General features: G+C 43.6%; 1 protein-coding gene across 4 annotated transcripts in view; it reads left to right on the forward strand.

The window, feature by feature from the left end:
* NELL1 (neural EGFL like 1) overlaps positions 1 to 22,123 on the forward strand; it is a 391,785-nt gene that overhangs the window by 291,359 nt on the left and 78,303 nt on the right. For 3 of the 4 annotated variants that reach the window (XM_080983235.1, XM_080983236.1, XM_080983237.1), the window contains one exon: positions 5,908 to 6,003. The exons of the other annotated variant lie outside the window; for it this stretch is intronic. In XM_080983235.1, the coding sequence (XP_080839361.1) occupies positions 5,908 to 6,003 (96 nt within the window). The remainder of the gene's footprint in view (positions 1 to 5,907; positions 6,004 to 22,123) is intronic. 4 annotated transcript variants of the gene reach the window in all.

Genomic DNA, 22,123 nt, shown 5'->3' on the forward strand with positions numbered 1-22,123 from the left:
GATCTTTATCGCCTACTATATCTTATATGATTTTGAGAAGGTTCTGAAGGGGAGGAGAACACAATTCCACCACCTCCTTTGGGCCTGACTGTAAGAGGCCTGGCACTACCCAGAAAAGCTCTGCTGGATGACATAGGCTGCAATGGGAGCAGCAAGTATGCCTTCTTCGCTGCCTTCACTGCCACTAGGTAGGCTCATTGATGAGCGTTCACCAGAGTTCGGTTGCATTTGACCAGATATTTCCTCCATTAGCGCCCAAGCCATCTTTCAGCTTGTTTTCTCACCCTAAGCTCAGGAATATACCAGGGAGCCAATGCTGGCATTAACTTAGTCAAAAGTTGTTTAGGGCCTCAAATTTTATCTAAATGACCACCTCATCTCACTTATATTCCATTGTCTGGTCATCCAAACAATATCCTGAGCAATTTCAGTCATGATACAGTGGTGCCTCGCAAGACGAAATTAATTCGTTCTGCGAGTTTTTTCGTCTTGCGAATTTTTCGTCTTGCGAAGCACGGTTTCCCAAAGTCTTCAAAATCACCAAAGTCTTCAAAAACCTCAAAAAAGGCTACCACACCGCGTGCTATGAGTTGCTCCTCGAAGTCACCCTGGGTATTAACGGTTTTAAGAAAAAGGAAACAAACTTGCAAGACGTTTTCGTTTTTCGTCTTGCGAAGCAAGCCCATAGGGAAATTCGTCTTGTGAAGCAACTCAAAAAATGAAAAACTCTTTCGTCTTGCGAGTTTTTCGTCTTGCGAGGCATTTGTCTTGCGAGGTACCACTGTACCTCTACAGTCTGCACCAAAGAGCCAGGAGGCAGAGGAAGAAACAACATTTCACACTCAACTCTTAAAATATATTTGAAAGAATGGGGAAGGAAGAAATATGGCTGTAAAATTGCATTTTGTTTATCATTGGTTAATCCACATTGAAAATAGTGGTGGTGATTCTGTTCTTCCTGGATAAAATTACATGGAAATCATTTTGAAGATTATGGTGCTATGGCATTGGCATATTCAGATTTCCTGGGGATTTTATTTTACTAATGTTCACATTTAATTTACTCAATAAAGTGATTTATCGCAGATTCAGTAAGCACTATTCTAACAAAGCATTTCTACCTGTAAACAGGCACAAGGATAAAATGTATTAATGGAGGCATATTAGCAGTACAAGACTCTATAGGGATTTATCAAGTTTAGCCTTCTCAGATTACCAGGAACCTGCTATGAGGGACTGAAAATCCTCTGTGTTGTTCTGAAGTATTATGTTGTTCCCTAAGAAAACTGTGTTATTGAAGGGTTTGAAACACAGCAGAAGTCTTTTGACGCAAACAGCTATGAGACTTATTAAGAAGTGTAAGCACAAAGATAGGCTATTGCATTAGAGACTTAGAGCTTCAGTTGATACAAACATGTTTTTTCTCAATTAACTGTGTAGTGAGTGAGCTGATTTCTATTCCCCACCCCACCCTTTCAGTGCTGGCAGAAGGTGGTTTCTGTGTGGACAAAACAGCTAACCCGAATGAAAACATTACAAAGATTATATAAAGGTATATTTTTTTTAGCCAGAACCACTGTTTTGTAGGATCATATATTTCACATTCAGTTATTGCAAAAGGTTAAAATGCACGGTCAATACAATGCCATGGCTTCATGAAGTTATCATGCTGCATAATCCCAAAGAACTGTAACCCATTCAATAAAACAACAACCCAGTATCACATTGAATTTACAGTATCTTATAGCAGTCACACCCTCAAGGGTGTCTTTCTTATTTTACAGGATCACAAGGAATTGCATCACACTTGGATAAAAAAACATCAAAAAAGATTTCTACGCACAGGGAACTCTTCTTTCCCTAACCCTAGACTCACATCTGCTCTATTTCATGATGTGTTGTATCCAGTACAGTTATTTTGTTTGTGGGTGGCTCTTTGATCCAGTGGAATGTGAATGGAAGGGGAAGGGAGGCTATTTTTTTGCAAGTTTGCCCTTTCTTCTGCATAACTCTTTCCCCACTCCCTGGAGCAGATTTGGAGGGGCACAAATATGGAGGGAAAGCAGGATCAGATAAAACAACCCCCTCCTCTTCAATTCGTATAACCATCTACTTGCTATATCAAAAAGCCTTCTGTCAGGAAATACAGCATTAGATATAACACTATATGTGTGCCATGTGCTTACCACACACATTAAATGACACCTGACACTTGAGATGTACTGTTATCTTGAAATATATGCCAGAGATAAGTTCATCATGATTTGATAAAAAGACTGACAATTCATTTCTCTTTCCTTCTTTGTACATAGCAGTTGCTCTCAACAGCTCTCGTGCTGGGAATACTAATTCCCTCCATACAGTATTGCATTTTAATGTTAATTCAATATCATTTCTACTTAGTGATATCTCTGAGGCTAATAAAGATTTCGTTGTTTCAACTTGAATTTTGTCAAGTACTAAGCAATTTCATTTTCCCGAGAAAGGAATAATTTGATCAGAATTAGCTGTCCTGTGGGGGGGGGGGGAGAGTTATTCTGTAATATCATTTAGGGTTCAGTATAACTTTCTCTTCTACTCTTCATTATACTGGACCATTCTGACCTAAGGCAAATTGCCTTAGCACCTCTGGCAAAAGTTCTAAGCAACCTAAGCTTGCTGTGAACTGCTCTTGTGAACAGTTGGTGTCAATGATGCAACTGCCAGTCAGTACTCTATGCATTTAATTTCCTTCTGGCTTCACTATCTACATGCAGCAGCAACAACAACTCTCGTGCCATTATACAGTTTGTATGTATTCAAGGTGTCAGAATGCATTCTTGCTTGTTCACAAAGAAAAAAGAAAAGATCTGATCGCCTTCATCCATCTTTCAATCTGCCTCCTCCAAGTGAAAGGAGAATGGGCAATGCTGAATATCGTAGCAGTTGCTACCTGTTGTGTTCTATTGGGGAAGAAGAAAAGGCCCACCTTTATATCTACTCAGCTGCCACATACTTTTGTGATTCCACAGGTTGTCTGTAGCCAACGACAACAACTAGGGATGCATTATCATAATCACTGCAGACTTGACAAATGTGATTTGTGTGCTTGCTTATTATTAAAGATATTTCTTTAATAATAACGAGGGAATGGCATACCATAAAACTGTTGGGGAGACCTTTTTCAACTCAAGGGCCACATTCCTCTGCAGGGGGACCTCCTCCCTCTTAGGGGCTGCATGTCAGTGGTGGGTGGGGTCAGAGGCAGAGGGAAGTGGAGCAGCCGATATGACTCTTATTGGCACAGTAGGCTCCGATGCAAAAGCTAGAAGTTTCATTGCTTCAGGTACGAAGTATCTGGCTATCACTCAACTTATTAAAAACACTAGTACACACCAAGATCAAACGCATCCATTCGTAAGGAAATTAGCCCTGGGTGCTCACTGGAAGGACAGATCGTGAAGCTGAGGCTCCAATACTTTGGCCACCTCATGAGAAGAGAAGACTCCCTGGAAAAGACCCTGATGTTGGGAAAGATGGAGGGCACAAGGAGAAGGGGACGACAGAGGACGAGATGGTTGGACAGTGTTCTTGAAGCGACAAACATGAGTCTGACCAAGCTGTGGGAGGCAGTGGAAGACAGGGGTGCCTGGCGTGCTCTGGTCCATGGGGTCACGAAGAGTCGGATACGACTAAACAACTCAACAACAAGTACACACCAAAGCATTAGAAAAACTAAACAGAGGAGAAGACTAAAGTATTAGTTCCGCATTAGAAAAACCTAAAAAGCCTGAGGGCACTTTCAGAGTCCAGATACAGTCTTCTTAAAGGCATCTCAGGTGTGCATGGCCTCGCTATCCTGACTTCCTATAGTATGTCTGAAGCATCAAAAAGATGACTATCTTTAGAAAATGGCATTCTTCTATTTTAGCTTAGCCAGTTGTAATTTATCTACAAAACCACACTGAGCTAGGGTGTAATGTTATGAAAAGTTATATAGCTGGCTGTCATGACTACTCTGGCTTTGGTTGCTGTCAAAATGATCATGTTATGTAAGTGGAAGATGGCTGCCTTGTGTTGTTTCATTAACTGTTGTAGCTTTAACTCTACCTGTTGCCATGCCAACTGATTCATGCATTGTCTTTTTATGTGGGTCAGCAAGCAGGATCACCATCATTTAATAGTTTTGTTGTTTGCAATATATTTACAATATAGAATTTCATCTCAAATTAAGGTTTCTTATTCAGTTAACTGTCATTTGTATTCTTTATTCTGTATAGTGGTCCACAAAGAGACCCATAATGTGTAGCATTGGAACAGCATGGACCAGTTAAGCAGTCTATTGAAAGAGGAGCTGGTACTCTCATTTGCTCTGTTCACCAATGAGCAGTTACACATAATAATTAAAATCCTAATGGCCAATATTGTGCCCTTCTGGTTGTGCCCTCTTGGTTGTGGTATATCACACAGTAAATCTGAAGCACCTATTCTGTTTCACGTCTCTATATCCCTTGTCAGACCAGTAGAAGCTTTTCTTTAGCAACACTCCATCTGTGACTGTGTTTTACAATATTGCTTGGTGGCTCTGCTGTTAACTCTAAGGCAGAAGCTACTCTTTAAACATTAACTGTAGTTTATCTTCTGTAGCCCACTGTTTGCCTTGAGAACCATTGTGCATAGGACTTTGATTTATGTATATTCCTTATGAGGGTGCAATACTCTGGGTGCCTCAACCAAAATCATTTACAAGATCTCCAGTGGCATCCATGGGGAAAAGGGGCAGTTTTGCATACAGATCCATAGACTTAACTGTTCTCTTCTTTGTAGTATAATAGGATACATGACTATGGCCCACTGTTTCTTGTCAATGTAGTTGCCACTTTCTCATGGCTAAATCCATGTTGATCAAATAACCTTTGAATAATGGAATTGTGGGATTCCTTATCTGGACATTTTGTGATCCACCCATCCCATGTGGTTTCATTACTCAAATTTTACCAGAGCTATGTGGAATTTAGCCATGGAGAAGTAACTGCATAACATTTGAATCAGGCATAAATTTATTTGCACCAGTTGCACAAAAATGTAAGGATTGTATTCAAAAGCTAATTTCTTTTACCTTTTCTCCACATCCTGTTCACTTCTCCTTCCTACCTCAGTACTCTGTCATGTGTTAACTATAATTTGTTAATTGGTTTAGTTTTCCACAAATATATTATAGAGGTTTTCTTAAATAAAAAAACCCAAGCGTAATTTTGTTTAGAAGGTCAAAAATATAATGTCCGCACACAGTGTTCCACAGCATGAACCACAGTTTTGTAGTGTTCATTGAAAAATACTCTGTGAGGTTTCCAGTGGGGGGCTCTTTTCTTTCCCCCTCTCCAAACAGTCCCATCCTATGCAATACTGCAACCAATTTCTGAAAGTCTCCCACATTTTCAAAGTAGATGTCAAAAAACCTGTATGGCGTTAATCTCACAGTTCTCTGGATTGTGGTCCATGAATACATTATTCCATTGAACATTTCTGCTAGTGAATTACTACATAGAAGATTAAATATCACACTTGTAGCTGACTCTTAAATCATCAAAATGAAACATGGAATTCCTTTGCTCTTCACCACATCCTCTAAAGGTTACTAAGAGCACCCAAATGGAGATATCCCTTTGGGTTTAGTGTTGCTCCAAAATGGTATGTATTATTCTTTAAATGTCCATGCCAGATAATCATTAAAATTTTGTTGTCAATTGGCCTTGAGGCTTTCAGTTTTCTCCCTGTAGCAGTAATGTTTTGCTGGCTGGCTTGCAGCAGATTAGACTTGGGCTATTTTGCCGTAAGGAATTCTGTTTTTCTTCGTTTATTGTTTCACAAGTGCATAAAAAGAGAAAAAGTCTGTATATGTAATCAATGGTTGTTGGTTTTTTCCAGCATTCTGTGAAGAAGGGTGCAGATATGGTGGGACATGTGTAGCCCCTAATAAGTGTGCCTGCCCTTCTGGATTCACAGGAAATCATTGTGAAAAAGGTAACATTCCAAATTCTTATCAGTGATTTATCCTGGCTTATAAAATGCTGCTTTTCTTTTCCAATCAATATACAGATTTATTTGTCGATATTTATTTTTATTGGTTATTCTATAACTGAGTGCTCCTATCAGGACATGGTTTATGTAGCATACTTTGAAATCTTCCCCATGTCTAATAGCAAAATATGCTGCCGGGTTGGATTTCATACACACACACACACACACACACACACACATATATATATATATATATATATGTAGTAGTTGCATGAATGTGGGCAAATATTATAGATGGCCAGAAGCTTCTTATTTCCAATTCTGGCTGACAGAAATTCAATCGGCGGGGGTGGTGTGGTGAGGAATGATCAGCTGATAGATGCATAAATGTTTTCATGTGCTGATGAGAGGAAAAATGCAGGGACTTGGATGTGCAAACTCTTGTGCATGCTTGTCAGAGAGTAAGCTTGGATAATTGTGCAAAATGTAGAGAATTGTTTTCAAAGGCTGCAAGCAACAATAGTGAAACTGCTTTTGAGATTCTCTACAGTAGAAGGGCTTGGAAAGGAGGGGAGAAACACATAGTCATCATCCTCATCAGGTTTATTTGTCTGTTGTTTTTCCATAAATGTATTGCAGTTCGCAATAGCAGAATAGCAATAAGCCATTAAATTATACCAGGAATAACAGATTACTACAAATACATCCTACCAAAGCATTTCAATACTATGAACAAAATAGTTCATAAGTAATAACAACCCTTTAAATAGATACAGTATAAGCTATCAGTAATCACAAGGTCCTTAAACCAAATAATAAACATGCAACTGAGCACCAGTCCAGTGCCTCATAGCAGTGTCTGGTTGATAGAGTTATTTATTAAAATGCTTAATACCTTAATAAACCTACTCCCACAGGCAGCTTTCCAAAACAGATGAACACCCACAGTAAATGCCCATAGGTCGCACAGAGAAATTAACATTTTAAAAAACAAGAAGGCCTCCTCCCTCATAAGTCAAGCAAGATGCTGAAAATATATATGACATGGAATTGTTCTCATTAGAATAACAACTACTACTACTAAATTATTTATTAAATATATATACCGCCCTATACCCGCAGGTCTCAGGACGGTTCACAGGAGAAAATTACAATATAAAAACACAGAATGCATAATCCAAATACCTGTAGTTAAAACATAAAACAATGGTTTTAGTTAAAAGCACAAAATAATGAACATATTCAAAAGAAAAGAAAACCACAAGCCAAGCCAAACACATCCTCTCACTTGAACCTTATCATGAGGCCATTCAAAAGAAAGTAATAGACTCTTATTCTAAGAGGAGTCCCTCCCTGGAGATGATGTGTTGCCAGTGGTGGGTCTCCAAGAAGGGGCTACTGAAGTCTTTCAGGGTGGTGCTTCCCAGCAGACAGCTGACAGAATGTGGCTCTGCTGCTCTCCCCCCGCTGCCTCCCTTTCCCTACCTCGCCCCCCCCAGCAGAAAAGGAAATCTACAAGAGGGGAGGCTTCAGATGACAACTGCTTCCCCTCAATCCCAGATGACCTATCTACAGAGGGAACCGCTGCTGCTTACTTGAGAGCTTTGATTATTCCTCTTCAGCATTTATTTGTTTTTACATACCTGCACAGAAGTTGCTTAGAGATACTTTGCACATACTACATGGATATCTTCAAAGATAGGGTAGAAATGAAGAAAACTCTGTGGAGATAATGACAACAATTGCAATATCTCTGGGTGGGAAACAGATCCCCACCCCCTGAAATAGATGGTTATCTTTAAGGAGTACCTGGGCTACAGAAAAGTGATAATCTCCTTATATGAACTATGCAATTAAATTATTGAAAGAGAGAAAATTGGGACTGTTTTAGTTACTCCACATCCTTTGCTGATGCTACTGGATTATGCTAATAGGACCGGTTTGCATTTAATATATGCTAGAAAATGCGCTGTACCATTTGAAAGACTGCTAGTTGATCAACATAGTTTACTTGTAGATTTAATTGTGGGAATGCATACCTTTAGCATGTGCCCACTTATATTTCTTTACCATATTTATATAGCCACCCATCAATACATGTTCTCTGGACAGCTTAAAGAACAGAGAATAAGATGCAATATTAACATATAATATAATTAAAATGCAAAACTAAAACCATGAAAATACAAGCTAAACCCTTTGTTTTCTAACTGCAGAAAAAATTAAAACAAATTAGATATCTCAAATTAAATATATTTAAAAAGCCTGAAGAAATAATAATAAAAAGGTCACTTTACCAAAAAGACCACAGAAAAGACACCAGGTGGGCCTGACTGATAATCAGGCTCAAATGCATACTAATTTTTTCATTACAACACTTCTGGTGAGCAATTCCAAGGGGCGAACTGGAGCTTTGGCTTACAAACCTTTTTCTCTTTTCTTTTCTTTTCTTTTCTTTTCTTTTCTTTTCTTTTCTTTTCCTTTCTTTCTGTTGTTCAGATGGCTATATTGACTTATGTGATTAAAGAAGATGGCTTAAATTGGGCACATTTTATATCCACCATGAACTCTTTTTACAGTGCATCTCAGGTGAAATCTGTCGGCTTAATATGAACTAAAAATAGATGAAACTTTACACTTTAACCCATAGTGACATACTCTTCATGCTGTAGAATTATCCAAAGAGAATAAAATGATGTTAACTGTATTCTCATCCATGGCTGGAATGCACCCAGGCATCTATTATCCTACTGAAATGCATAGTGAATGGACAAATACCTATAGTGAATCAATTTGTTTTCACTGACCTCTTGTTCATTATGCTGCATTCAGATATGTCCTTTGCAGTGGCACAGAACAATTTTTTATACATTATCTGCAAGAACAGAACATTTTCTATTGGCTCAACTTGTAATAGTCTAAATCTGCTTTAGCATCTAGAAATGTGTAAGATAAGCTTGTGACAGTTAAAAATCATTATCAAAATGCAAGTAGTTTTATTTTCTAGTAAGAATGATCAGTAGTTCATTAGCCACCCCCACAGAAGTGATGATATTAGGCTCCATGCAGATTTAGTGATTGTCGAATGCTCAGGATTTATGTTGATGGCATGTGCAGAAAACAAAGTGAAGATGATATTGGAGCTTTAAATGAATTGTGCAAATGCATAATGTAGCATATTGCTAAGAAGACTTTATTACTAATGGTAGCCTTTGCAATTTAGATCCGATTTAATTAAACATTACAGTGCAGCTGTGGACTTGCCTTTGTATACAGCAGCTGAGGCAAGATTGCAAACAGGGCTGGCCCACCCATGAAACAAGGTAAGGCGACTGCTTCAGGCAGCAGGATCCATAGGGACAGCAGATCCAGTCTTCAATGAATGCCTTGCTCACTGCCACTGCCATGGTAGAAGTGATGGCTGTGGCGTGCTCTGTGGAGGCTGGATTTGACCCCTCTTTGGGAGCTATCCCCACCATGCCTCTACAGTGGCCTCTTAATGAGTAAGAGTCACTGTTGGTCTCCTGCCATCTTGTTCTCAATGTATATCTTCATTGTTCCTGGTGTACATCTCCACTCACTCTTTCTTCTCAAGCCAGGGAGGGATCCCATTTGTGGTTCACCCTAGGTGCCAAAATGTCTTGGGCTGGCCCTGGTTGCAAATTTTACCTAGCTGCTTTTTAACTGAGACATCTAGTTCCTTATGATGCTCTGTAGTGTTTCACTATGAACAATTTTAGGACCGAAAAACATGTTTTTGAGGGGTTGAAGAGGTTCTGGGCCAGGGCATGGGGGACACTTCCTACCATTAATTTTTTTGTTCCCTCCCCCCACCGCCTATTTGCAACCAAAATTTTTCTCTTTTCTTTATCATGCTACCCCGGAGCCAATCAGGGACCACAAAAGTCTTAATGTAATGACAATTTATATCTAATTAGCTTTAGCTGCATGATGACATCAGTGAAGGCAAAGCCAGTCATTTTCTCTCACTTTCTGGATGGGAGCAACTGGACTGCCACTTCTAATTGTGCCCCAGTTTTTCTGTGACAGTTTTATTTCAGCAAATCAAGCAGCACTGGGAAACAAACATTTTATGCTTAAAAGGGGAGGACACTGTTTGAGGGATTTAAAACTGTGGTGAAAACTACTTAGGCCTTGGTGTTTTGTGAAACACAGCATTTGAAAGCATATTAGTATCTGTAGGCTCACAGACAGTCAACATTTTGCTTAATAGTATACTTCTGTCTATCATCATAATGATAATGATGTCTGTAACAGTGAGATATGTAGAGTTAGTTCTGTGACAGTTAACTAATTTTTGAAGTTTTCTATGTCTATATAGGATAATTATGCATTAAAGTGCTTCAGCTTCATAAGGTTGTGAGATGCACAAAAAGGAATAACAAATCTTTCATATAAAATCTGGACATACTCATATATCTAAGCTCCATAAATATATATATATATCTCCTTATCTTGACAAGTACAAATTAGGCACTATCAAAGTCTGTTGAAGTCATGAGACAGTTGTATTCAATAAACCATTTGTCTCACAAACTAGGAAACATCAAATATTAATTTGCTATTTTTTGATGCAATAAGAGTAAAATAAGTTGAGTTTATCTAGACTGATTATTCTTCTAGCCACTTCATTTTTTGATATCACTTAAATGTAACAAACTTCCTAACCACAAGGAAGTGAGCATCAAAGAGATTTTTGAGATTTTTTTTATATTGATACAAAATCTCTCCAGACCTTGATCTTCGCCTGAACAGAGAACTCACTTAAGCACAGCAATCATTTCTTCTTTGGAAATGGACTATCTAATTTAGTAACCTGTGCAGTCAAATATCATGAGTTCTTTACTATTTAAGAAGTGCAACATCTTAAATAGTCTTCAATAGTGATTTTTTTTTTCTTTCAGCATGAAATATGTATTAAATATATCTTGTAGGGGCTTTCATGTGAAAGAGTGAAATTCCCTTTCTTATTTGATCGTATTGAAGAGCTCTTCTTTGTACACTGCCAACCTAGTCTTTGTGCACTTTGGGAATGATACTCATCCATCTTTTGAATGAGACATAAAATGGAGGCCCTGAACACTTGTGGTCATTAAAGATCCAATAGAACTTAGATCCAATTCCAGCTTTGGTAATTACTTTGTGTGCCTTCTCTCACAATTTCAGTATTCACTTTTCCTCTTAAAGTGTTGTACACTGCTGCTGGCACAGAATGATAGAAACAATTTCACCCCAGAGGTAGCTGCATTTCAGTCACTGGTGAATGATTGGTTCTTATTCTGAATCCACTTACAGTGCTATAATGGGAAGGTAGTTGCAATGAACTCTGAAGCGTTGTCACACCAATCCTAAATAGGGGGCATTTACTTGGAACAACATACCATTGATTTCAGTGGAAATAATTTTTTACTATTTAATATGATTATGATAGAAATTTTAGTAGTGCATGTAACATTATAGAACCATAATAATGTTTACTGATATATACCAAAAGTTCTACCCACTATTGTTTGTGGTCTCTCATCCAGGATTACAACAAATGGATTGTATCTAAAGGTGACTTTATGCAAGAGAAGTGCTTTTGTTAGCTTGAGGCAGACATCTGTGCCACATTCCACACTGTTCCAGAGGGTCCCCCAGACCTCAAGAGATGCTTTAAGGGGCACAGGGGGGCTGCATAGCATAGGAAGGTTGGCAAAAATCAGGTGCCCTGTCTTGCAAAACCACATCTGGTTACCATCTATAAGCAGTTTAAAAAACAAACAAACCACACACACCACCTGCACTATTTTTATTGCTTTCCAGTAAACAATAACATAAAACACTAACAAGCAAAATACACAAATGAACATTTTACCTTATTGGTCCAAATATAAGCCGCACCCGCAAATAAGTCACACCTTTAAAATTCAAGGGGGGGGGGAGAAATAAAGACAATACCCGAATATAAGCCGCTCCCCTAAAATTCCACAGACACTCACACCCATTCCCTTTTACCATATGTCTGTTTCAACAGTGATATCGTAAAAGCCAATCTTTGTAAGGTTGCAAATTTAAGCCGCACTTTAACTTTTCATGGTTGGAATTTGGAAAAAAAGTGCAGTTTATATTCAGGCCAATACGGTATATAGCTCACATAATCCTTACAATGTCTATCAGATATTACAAACATGACACCACCACCCACCCACATGCACAATGCTGACCTCTGCTTTCAAATTCTGTAGGACTTGGATGAATCCTCTTTCCATGACTCCATGTTCACACTGAGTATGAAGTGAAGCAAGGTGTCACTATGTTAATAGTAGCAGCAGTGGTGGTGGTGGTGGTGGTGGTAGTAGTAGTAGTATACCACCCTTTATCTGAAGATCCCAGGGCGGTTCATAGAAAGAAACAAAATGAGAACACAAGATACATAATAAAACAAAGGCAAAAACAAACCAATAACCCCCACTTCCCACAAACAAATTTAAAGCCATAGAATGTTAATCAGCCAAATGCCTGGTTGAAGAGAAAAAATTAGTCTGGCATCTATAGGTATGTAATGAAGGCGCCAGGTGAGCCTTCCTGGGGACAACATTCCACAAATTGGGGGCCACTGCAGAAAAGGCCTGTTCTCATGTTGCCACCCTCTGGACCTCCCATGGGGGAGGCACATGAAGATGGGCCTCAGGTTGATGATCGCCGGGTCCGGTTCAGTAGTCATGACATCCCTCCCAAAACTTTGCTTTGTTAACTGACTAGATAGCTCCAGTTGCCACATTTTGTGGTGTCAGCCAAGCTTCCTTCCTATATGCAAGTTGTCAGCAGGAGAAATACAGTTAAGTTCTTATGAAGCAAATTACTTTGTTCATTGGGAAAGTAATGAATTAGGATTTACAGTTTGAGACAGTGTTTGTGGTATTTCCTTTAATCTGCAAGTAAACCTACACATGGGAGCACTCCCACCACATATGACAGAAGTTCCCAATTTCCTTCCATCCCCTCCCGGATTTGTTTGCCTCATGAAATAAAACAATTCTCTCAGAAGTGAGGGACAAGGCAATTCTTAAGGTACTCTGGACCCAGTCCATTCAAAGGTCAGAACAAGCAGCTTGAATTAAACTTGACAGCAAATTTGTACCAGGGAAGCTAGTATCTGAGTGCCATACTACGATCTTACGTCCTAGTATAAGGCTGAATTCTGACAGCCAAATTCTGAAACCATTGACATTTCCAAAGTAAAATGCATTTTTTTTAAAAAAAGCCAACCCAGTGGTACAGTTAAGCTATTTAAGATACCAACTGTAATGATATTACATCCAGTTATCCTTTTCAGGGGGTCATGTGTATTACTTCACCTCAAAATGGGGTGAGTCAATTCTGCTGCATTTTGGGGGCCTTTCTGTTCATTATGTCACAAAGACCCCTCCTGAAGACACCACTGTTTCTGGTTGACAGAAATGAATAGTAAATAATTTTGTAACTTTGTAACTCTGAAATCCAACCCAGTTGGTACCGAATACGGTTGCAAGAGTAATAATTCAATCCTGTGCACACATACTTGAGACTAAGAGTCATTGCACATAACTTGCGTAAGATTGTGCTGTCTCTTTTTCTCTTCCTCCTTCATAGTAATAAATCTGACTTGCAGGGACCTTTTAGCTTAGAAAACAAGGAAACAGAAATCCTTGCACCACTGTCTGCAGCTCCATGGGAAGTCTGGCTGGTACACTTCTTGGAATGCCTGTGGAAGCTGCTCATGATGAAGTCCTTCCACACGTATCCCAGGAAGCATTCCAACCAGTGTGTGTGCATGTGCGGGGGGGGGTAGTGGTGTGAAAATGCTTTGTTTCTTTAAAAGCCAAGAACAATAATCTTGTTTAGGGAAGCTTTTAATGTTTGACAGATGATTGTATTTTAATATTTTGTTGGAAGCTGCCCAGAGTGGCTGGGAAAACCCAGCCAGATGGTGGGGTATAAATAATAATAATAATAATAATAATAATAATAATAATAATAATACTATATTATTATTATTATTATTATTATTATTATTATTATTATTATATTTTATTTTATTTTCAGTCACCTTATAAAGGAAAATGAAGCCTAAAAATGTAACCAAAATGTTGTGAGGATTAAGAATTTGGGGGAATTGTTCACAATTTGGTACAACACAAGTTAGCATTGTTTCTAAGTAGCATTTGAAAGTAAAATGTGATGTTAAATTATTTCAGGATTGTGGGTTTGAGCCCCACATTGGGCTGCAAGAGATTCTTTCATTGCAGGGGATTGGACTAGATGACCCTCGTGGTCTCTTCCAACTGTACTGTTCTGTGATTCTATATTGACAAACACTGTTCACACAAATGTCATTTTCCTTTCTTGCAGTGTCAAAAGCTCAGTATGTAGCAACCCAGTGATTAATATAATTATGTTTCTTCTGCTATCACCTTTTGTCATAGACAGCGTAATATGGTCCAGAGAAGATAATACATTACAGGCAATTTTACCTTTTTAATTTTTGTCTCCTTTGTTCTACAGCCTTGTGTTTTAAGCTAAAATCATGACTGTGTGATAGCCTTATCAGTGTCAGAATCTCTAGTATTATTTATTGCCTAGCTGCCTCTAGTCAATCATGCACTTGTGCTCAGACATATTCTTACAACTATATCAGAATGATAAGTGGCGATGTCTTATATGACTGATACATCGCTTTCTGACTTTAATTAAGTATCAAGGTTACCTCACTTGTATTCTGGAAGTATCCTATTACAAATGGCCACAAGTGTGCTTTGTGTCTTCTTATTGTACTGTAACGGACATGGGGATGGGGTAGACTAGGAATGTAAATGGAAAAATAAAACATAAATAAATTGAAACTAAAAGTGGGTCCCATGTTGCAGGTACTGTTGAGAATGTGTTACGGATCTGAGAATGTTGAATAAAACTGATCTAATGTATCTTTCTATCTTATCAAAAGCTAATGGTTAAGTAGTGCCTATGTGGTAGAGGCAATAAACTTAAAAGTAACCTGTCTTAGAAGCTGATAATTAGAAAAGTGCATATCTTGTGCCAATGAAATCTCTACTACTAGAGAAATACAGTGAATGAATGAATGATTTATTTGTAATTTTGAAACTGAGTTCCATGATAAATATATGTGACTATTTTGTTGACGTTTTTTGTGAACAGGATTGAGGGGTGAACAATGCTATGACACAAATAATACAACACATGCTGACAACTGCCACCATATTAGTCTTGTGCTTTCCTTTTGGTTTATCTCTTTCTTAGGGTCTTAAGTAGAAATCCTAAACATGTGTGAATGTTGCTTCTTCTTTGCTTGTGTGTTTTATAATTTGTTTCAGAGTCCCTTTATAATTTTCTTTGGATTGTTTTAGACTTTTTATCTTTATGTCCAATAATAAGCACTTTATGAGTCCTTAGTGGCAGTTTTGTAAATAGGTTGACAAAAAAAAAGAAAAAAAAAAGAGACACTGATTTTTAAGTTTGGAAGTCTAAACAAGAGACCAAACTGCATGGTTAGGATAGTTTACGATGCCCAGACAGTTTGGTGCACAACTCAGTTCTTGAGTTTCTACTTGGATATAACACTACTATATACAGTGGTACCTCTGGTTACTGACGCTTCAGGTTACATACTCTTCAGGTTACAGACTCCGCTAACCCAGAAGTAGTACCTCGGGTTTAGAACTTTGCTTCAGGATGAGAACAGAAATCACGCTGCGGCGGCGCGACAGCAGCAGGAGGCCCCATTAGCTAAAGTGGTGCTTCAGGCTAAGAACAGTTTCAGGTTAAGAACAGACCTCCAGAACGAATTAAGTTCTTAACCCGAGGTACCACTGTATTAACAATTTGATGCTTCATAAAATCCATTGAGTGTTTGTTTACATCTTGAGGAGGAGTACGTTACACAACTTCCTCCTGATGCTGTGTGACCAAATGGTGCTAACAACACAATGCTATGCATACTTGCTCAGAAGTTAGTCTCGCGGTGTTCATTGGGGCTTACTAACTAGTAAACGTGTAAAGTAAACCCGTGAATTACACCGTTTGACTTGTGCACATTCAGCTTTATGTGTTCAGCAAAAAATAAAATAAAAAGAAGGGGCGGGCATCCAGAAAAAAGGACCATTGAACCAATTTGTTTTGACTATACATGATTTTGGCTTTAGGCGTTGTCAGAGCTGCTTCCAGATCCTAGCTCACAGAGGATCACGCTAGCCAGCGATCATTAAATAAAAGTCTTTATTGAGTTACAGTTTCCATTCTCAAGCTGCTGCGTGCAACTCTACGTCTCATGGTTAGATCGGCGAAGCCCCATCTGAGTCTCCGCCCCTTGTACACCAACTTAATATCCTAGCCTTGCTCCACCTTTTCCGCCTGACTGTTCTTCTCTGGGTCCCTCTGCCCCCCGGGGTCTCTTCCTTCCGGGATTCCTCTGACGCTGACGCTGACCCCCCTGACTCTTCTCCCTCCTTTCGGCGGGCTTTAGGACCTGGCTCCCTTTCCGGGCTGCCTACTGCGCCACCTTCCTGTGCATTTGAACTTGGCACGCGCGCCCAACCTTCCACCTTCCGTCTGACCGTTTCTTCGCTCCCCGATGGAGGTGTGGCCACTCCTGACTCGTGCCCTCCCCCCTGTTGTGAGCTGCCAGCGCTTGATCCCTGGTGCCCTTCCTCTTCCCTGCTCTCTGGCGGTGACGCTGGTCCTGATTTCCAACTGCTCCCCTCTGAGTCCCCTCTGGCTCTATCTTCCTGGGGTGTCCCCCTAGGCTCCCCCCTTGCCCTGGCCACTGGTGCTCCTTTCTGTGAATCTTCTGATTCACTGGAAAGACTCGGAGATCTCGGGTCGTCGTCATCACTCATCTTTTCTTCTGCCTCCTCTCCCTCGCTCTCTGTTTCCTCCCTTGCCCTTGCCTCTGCTCCTGAACCCCTGACATCCATCCCCCCCTCGAAGCCCCCTCTTCCCCCCTCCCCTCCTTCCGGTGCGGGATCTGGGTGCTGCCGTGTCAGGGGGACGAATGTCGGATACAGTTCGCTTCCCGTGGCGGGCCGCCATCCGAAGTCTTCCGGTTCTTCCTCCCTGCTCTCGTTGACGACGGTCACCTCCGCTTCCATCTCTGTGCCGCCGTGCTCGAAACCCGGGTCGTCCCCGAAAACGTCCATGTCCGTCTCTCCCTCGTTGCCTTCTGGAGACGTTGCTCGTCCTGGACCCTCCAGCCACCTTCTGTGGAACTGCTCCTCTGGTCGATCATCCCACCAATACGAGGGTTCTGAAGCAGATCCCGAGGGTGACCCCTCTGGGGAACGGGCGTCTCGTGTCGGTTCCTCGTCCGAGTCGAACCCCCGGAACGTGCTGGCTGAAAGCGTGGGCGTGAAAAGCCAGTCGTCGAAAAAGTCTGCTGGCATTGGCCTATGTGGGAAGAGGGCATGAAACTCTTCTTTGAGCAGAGGTTCGTCTAAAGCGTAGCCCGGCACCCAGCTGTTGGCACTGGCCGGGGTGCCCTCCTTGGCGAGAAGGTATTCTACCCCCTCTTCCCCCCATCTGGAGTCCAAAATCTCCGTGACTTCGTTGATGCGCTCCTCCTGTGCCACTCCCCCTTGCCCGGTTCTCTCTCGGAGCGGACCCGGTGCCGTTCCTGGTTCCTGAAACCTGTGAGGTGCCTTGTAGGGAGTGAGCACCGATCTGTGGAACACCGGATGCATTCTGGAACCCTCCGGAAGAGCCAGCCTGAAAGCCACCGGGTTGACCTGTTCGTCGACTTGGTAGGGCCCCAGTTGTTTATGCCCTAGTTTCTTCTTCGCCAACGACCTGGCCGGCACTGCGTGGGCTGCTAACCAGACCCAGTTTCCCACATGGATCTCTTCGCCAACCCTTCTGTGTTTGTCCGCTTGTACCTTGTATGCGTGTTTAGCCAGCTCCAGGTGCCGCCGCAGCTGATCGTGGACCTCCTGCAACTCCGACGCGAACGCATCTGCTGTCTGCGGCTCCCCCTCCCCCATTCTTTCCAGTCCCGGGAAGGTTCTAGGGTGCCTCCCGTTGTTGGCGAAGAACGGCGTGACCCCCGTGGACACGTGCTTCGTGTTGTTGTAGGCGAACTCGGCGAGAGGCAGGTAATCCACCCACGTCGCAGGCTGTTGATTCGCATAACATCTCAGGTACTGCTGCATGATGGCATTGACCCGCTCCGCTTGCCCGTTGGTCTGCGGGTGTCTAGCCGACGCCAGGTTGATCTTGACGTTCAGGAAGCCCATCAGCCTCTGCCAGAAGTTTGAGATGAACTGTCGCCCTCGGTCGGACAGAATAGACCGCGGCAGACCGTGAACCTTGAACACGTGGTCTATGAACAGTTTGGCGGTTTGTTCCGCCGTGGCCACCTTCGCACACGGAATGAAATGTGCCATCTTGGAGAACAAATCCACCACCACCAGCACAGCCGTCTTGCCCCTCGAGCTGGGCAGATCCGTGACAAAGTCCAGGGCCACTCTCTCCCATGGCTCGAACGGAGTTTGCAGCGGTTCCAGCAGTCCGGCCGGCGGTCTGTGCACTGGTTTGGACCTCTGGCAGGTGTCACACCTCGCCACGTAGTCCGCGACTTCCCCTCTCATTCCGGGCCACCAGAAGTCTCTGGCTACTAATTCCACCGTCTTCTCCTTGCCAAAGTGCCCGGCAGTGGGCGCGTCGTGCAGCTGCTGCAGTACCTTGGCGCGAAGTTCGTCTCCCGGCACGTAGATGGCCCCTTTACGGATGAGCAAACCATCTCGCAGCTGGAACTCGTCGGTCGCTGCCGTGCCCCTGTGCACCTCTGCCATCTTTGCTTGCGCGAAGGAGTCATCCTGCAACGCTCGTCGCACCGCATCCAGGTCAACTGTTGCCGCCGCGCACGCCCACACTGTCGGTGCGAAGATGTGCATGGCGGCCGCTGGCGTTGCCTCCTCCAGATACTGTGGCTTACGGGAGAGAGCATCCGCCATGATGTTGGTGTCCCCCGGGACATACTCTATTCGGAAGTCGAAATTCGCAAAGAACTCAGCCCAACGTATCTGCCTCTGGTTCAGGAACTGTGCCGTGCGCCAGTGCTCTAGATTCTTGTGGTCCGTGCAGACCTGCACCGTGTGCTTGGCGCCGATCAGGAAGTGCCTCCACGCTTTGAACGCTGCATGAATGGCCAGCAACTCCCTGTCCCAGATGGTGTAGTTCTGTTCGGACTTGCTGAGCTTCCTTGAGTAAAACGCTCCCGGCCTCCAAACCCCCTGCGGGTCTTTCTGCAGCAGGACTGCTCCCACGGCTCTGTCCGAAGCGTCTGTCTCCACCCTCATCGGCCTGCTGGGGTTGACATGAAGCAGCTGCTCTTCCGACGCGAAGAGACGCTTGAGTGCCTGAAAGGACTGCTCCGCCTGCTCTGTCCAGATGAACTTCTTTTTCTTGGAGCTGAGCGTGTCCGTGATGGCCGCTGTCTGCATCGCAAAGCCTTTGATAAACTTGCGATAGAAGTTCGCGAAGCCGACAAACCGTTGGACCTCCTTCCGGTTGCGTGGGCTTTTCCAATCCAACACTGCTCGGACCTTGGCGCTGTCCATGGCGAGCCCTTTATCAGACAACTTGTAGCCCAGGAAATCCACCTCGGTCACGTCGAATTGGCACTTCTCCAGCTTGGCGTAAAGCCTATGTTGCTGTAGCCTGCTCAGCACTTCCTTGACGTGTCTGTCATGCTCCTGCTGCGATTCCGAAAAGATCAGGATGTCATCCAAGAAACAGACGCACGTCTTGTAGAGGAGCCCCGCCAACACGTGATGCATGAAAGCTTGAAAAACGTGGGAGCCATTTTGCAATCCAAAAGGCATAACTCTATATTCGTAGGTGCCCAGGGGCGTGAACATGGCTGTCTTCCACTCATCTCCCTCCCGCATGCGAATGAGGTTGTATGCCCCTCGCAGGTCCAACTTGGTGAACACTCTGCCCTTCCGTACCTTTGCGAGGAGGTCGTCGATTCGGGGCATGGGGAAGTCCGATGGCTTGGTCACACTGTTCAAGATGCGAAAGTCCACTACAAGTCTTTTTTGGGGCGTGTCCCGCTTCTTAACAAAGAATACCGGACTGCCCCCCGCTGCCTTGGACTCTCGGATGAAACCGCGCTCCAAATTATGATCTATGAACTCTTTGAGTTCCTGCAGTTCGTCCTCAGACATGGAATACAGCTTCCCTTTGGGCAGCGCCGCCCCCGGCAGCAGGTCAATTTTGCAGTCATATGGTCTGTGGGGGGGTAGCCTGTCTGCCTCTTTCTCGCAGAAAACCTCCAAAAATTCTGCGTACTTGTGGGGAACCGCTTGCAGCGTGCCTAGCTGCAGCTGCGACTCCTCTTCCCCTCCTTCCTGCCTGGGCACGATGCAGTGTTCAGCGCAAAAGGAAGAGCCGAAGGTCAGCTGCCTCTGGTACCAAGCCAGCGTCGGGCTGTGCTTGTCCAGCCAACTCATGCCCAATACAATGGGCGTGTCCGATAGTTGAGTGACATTGAAGCTGATGATTTCCCTGTGATTCCCAAGTCGCATCACCATTGGTGGCGTCTGCTTCACCACTTGCCCCCCTAGCAGCTCCCTGCCATCCACCGTGACAACCTGCAGGGGCAGCGTGGCAGGCAGCAACTGTATAGCGTGCCGGTCGACAAAGTCCTGCCCTATAAAGTCCGCATTGCTTCCGGAGTCAATGGTGATTGGCACGTCCATGGTGATTCCATTGGGCAGCTGGAGCGACGCGGTGAGCCTCACTACCGGTTTGGGCGGGAGGGGGTCCATGGGCTGTAAAATCTCTGGGGACTGCTTCACTGACACGTCTGGCTGGGCCCCAGTGCCTCTTCCTCCAACCAGACTCCTTCGTTTCCCTGCTGTGGTTGTCCTTGCTGCGTTGCTGCAGTTACCATTGCTGAGGCTGCAGTGTGCTTGTGGAGCCTCTGGGGACACTCTTTCGCCATATGCTGTGGATCATCGCAGATGTAACACTTCCTGTTCCCTCTAGGAGGCTTCGCTTTCACTGCTGCCGGTGCTAGGGCTCTGGCTGCTGACTGAGCCCTTGCACCTCCAACCTCCATAGGTTCCGCTCCTCCTCCTGGCGGAGGCGTGGATTGCGCACGCGCTGCTTCTCTGGGAAGGAAGGAGGAGCCCCTGGCTGGTTCGCGCCCTCCACGCCCTTCGTCCCTGCTCCACGGACGTCCTTCCAGCCGCACCCCCACCGCCAGCGCCCTCTGAACGATCTCCTGCGTGGTCCGGGGTCTCTCCCCCCTCGCAATTTCATCTTTAACCGAGCCGTGCAATCCCTCCCAAAACAGGTCTCTTACAGGAGCCGAATCTCTGTCCCATTCCAGGGCACTGACCAAAGCGAAAAAGCGGGCATGGTACTGCCTTACGCTGGCCCTCCCTTGCTTCAGTCCATGTATCTCCTGCCGAGCAATATCCACGTCAATGCTTGATAAAAAGCACCCATCCATCGCTTTAATAAAGGCATCCGCATTTTGGAGCGCCGGATCCTTATCTCTCCACAAATTGCGCAGCCATGCTTTAGCATCTCCATGCAAATGGGACATGATGAATCCCACCTTCTCTTGCTCATCTCTAAAGTCTTTGTTCAGCAGTTGCAGTGCACACATTACATCTGCTCTAAAGTTGGGGTACTGTTGCAAATTCCCATCGAAGTGAGAGACCAGACCGCCTGTTCGTCTCCCCAACCCAATCCCCTCCGGTTTGGGTGTCAGTTGCCCTTGCTTCGTAAGCACTTCCAACCTGACCTGGAGATCCCTGTAGGCGGCAGCTGCGTCCTCCTCTCTCTTCCTGGATGCAAGAGCCTCGGCATTCAGTCGTGTCACTGCTTCTCTGAGTTCCACTATCTGCTGTTCGGCCGTCATGTTGTCTGCCGTTCGTGAGCTCGCTAGTAGGCACCCGCTTTCTCTCCTCTCCGCGAGGACGTAGATGCCCACAATCTAGAGATGGAGCTTACTGTCAGAGCTGCTTCCAGATCCTAGCTCACAGAGGATCACGCTAGCCAGCGATCATTAAATAAAAGTCTTTATTGAGTTACAGTTTCCATTCTCAAGCTGCTGCGT

Source organism: Podarcis pityusensis (assembly GCF_964106645.2).
Source record: "Podarcis pityusensis genome assembly, chromosome: 1".
Classification (NCBI taxonomy): Eukaryota; Metazoa; Chordata; class Lepidosauria; order Squamata; family Lacertidae; genus Podarcis; species Podarcis pityusensis.